The 758-nt window shown below is 34.2% G+C and overlaps 1 protein-coding gene across 1 annotated transcript; it reads right to left on the bottom strand.

Annotated features, from left to right (window-relative positions):
- Positions 1-51: 51 nt before the first annotated feature.
- Positions 52-447, bottom strand: EMH_0061140 (uncharacterized protein; the record flags this gene model as incomplete). Its single annotated transcript, XM_013497863.1, has 1 exon — positions 52-447. The coding sequence occupies one exon, from the start codon at positions 445-447 to the stop codon at positions 52-54; it is 396 nt and encodes a 131-aa protein (XP_013353317.1).
- Positions 448-758: the final 311 nt, after the last annotated feature.

The raw sequence follows: 758 nt of genomic DNA, 5'->3' as shown, positions 1-758 counted from the left end.
TTTTTTTTTTTTTTTTTGTTTTTTTTTTTGTTCTGCTGCTGCTGTTTAGCCTTATATCTTTATGCTTATGTTGATGATAGTTATGGGGATGGTGTTTTTGTTGGTGTTGCTGTTGTTGGTGCTGCTGCTGTTGTTGGTGTTGCTGTCGTTGTTGCTGTTGCTGCTGCTGCTGCTGTTGTTGCTGCTGCTGTTGTTGCTGCTGCTGCTGCTGTTGTTGTTGCTGTTGCTGCTGCTGCTGCTGTTGTTGCTGCTGCTGTTGTTGTTGCTGCTGCTGCCGTTGCTGTTGCTGTTGTTGCTGCTGCTCTTGTTGTTGCTGCTGCTGTTGTTGTTGCTGCTGCTGCTGCTGCTGCGGCTGCTGCTTTGTTTTGTGTTTGAGTGAGGCGATGTGTTTCTTGTTTTTGCTTTTTCTGTTTTTGTTGCAGCTATGGGGCTGCAGATGAATTGCATGCGTCTTTCCTTTTTTTTTTATTTCGTTTTGTTTTCTATTTTGTTTCTTTCTCCTTTATTTTTCTTTTCTTTTTCTTCTTTACTTCTTCCCCTTTCCTTTTTTATTTTACTTTTTCTCTTTTTTATTTTTTTTTTAATTTCTTCTTTTTTTTCTTTCGCTGTTGTCTTCTCCATGGACGCTAATCCGCTGTTATTATTTTTTTTTGTTTTTATTTTATTTTATTTCTCTTTTATATTTTTTTTATTATTATATTATATTATATTATATTATATTATATTATATTATATTATATTATATTATATTATATTAT

This window comes from Eimeria mitis, genomic scaffold (genome assembly GCF_000499745.2).
Source record: "Eimeria mitis Houghton genomic scaffold, Emh_scaff2988, whole genome shotgun sequence".
Classification (NCBI taxonomy): Eukaryota; Apicomplexa; class Conoidasida; order Eucoccidiorida; family Eimeriidae; genus Eimeria; species Eimeria mitis.
This window is presented reverse-complemented; position numbering and strand designations above follow the sequence as displayed.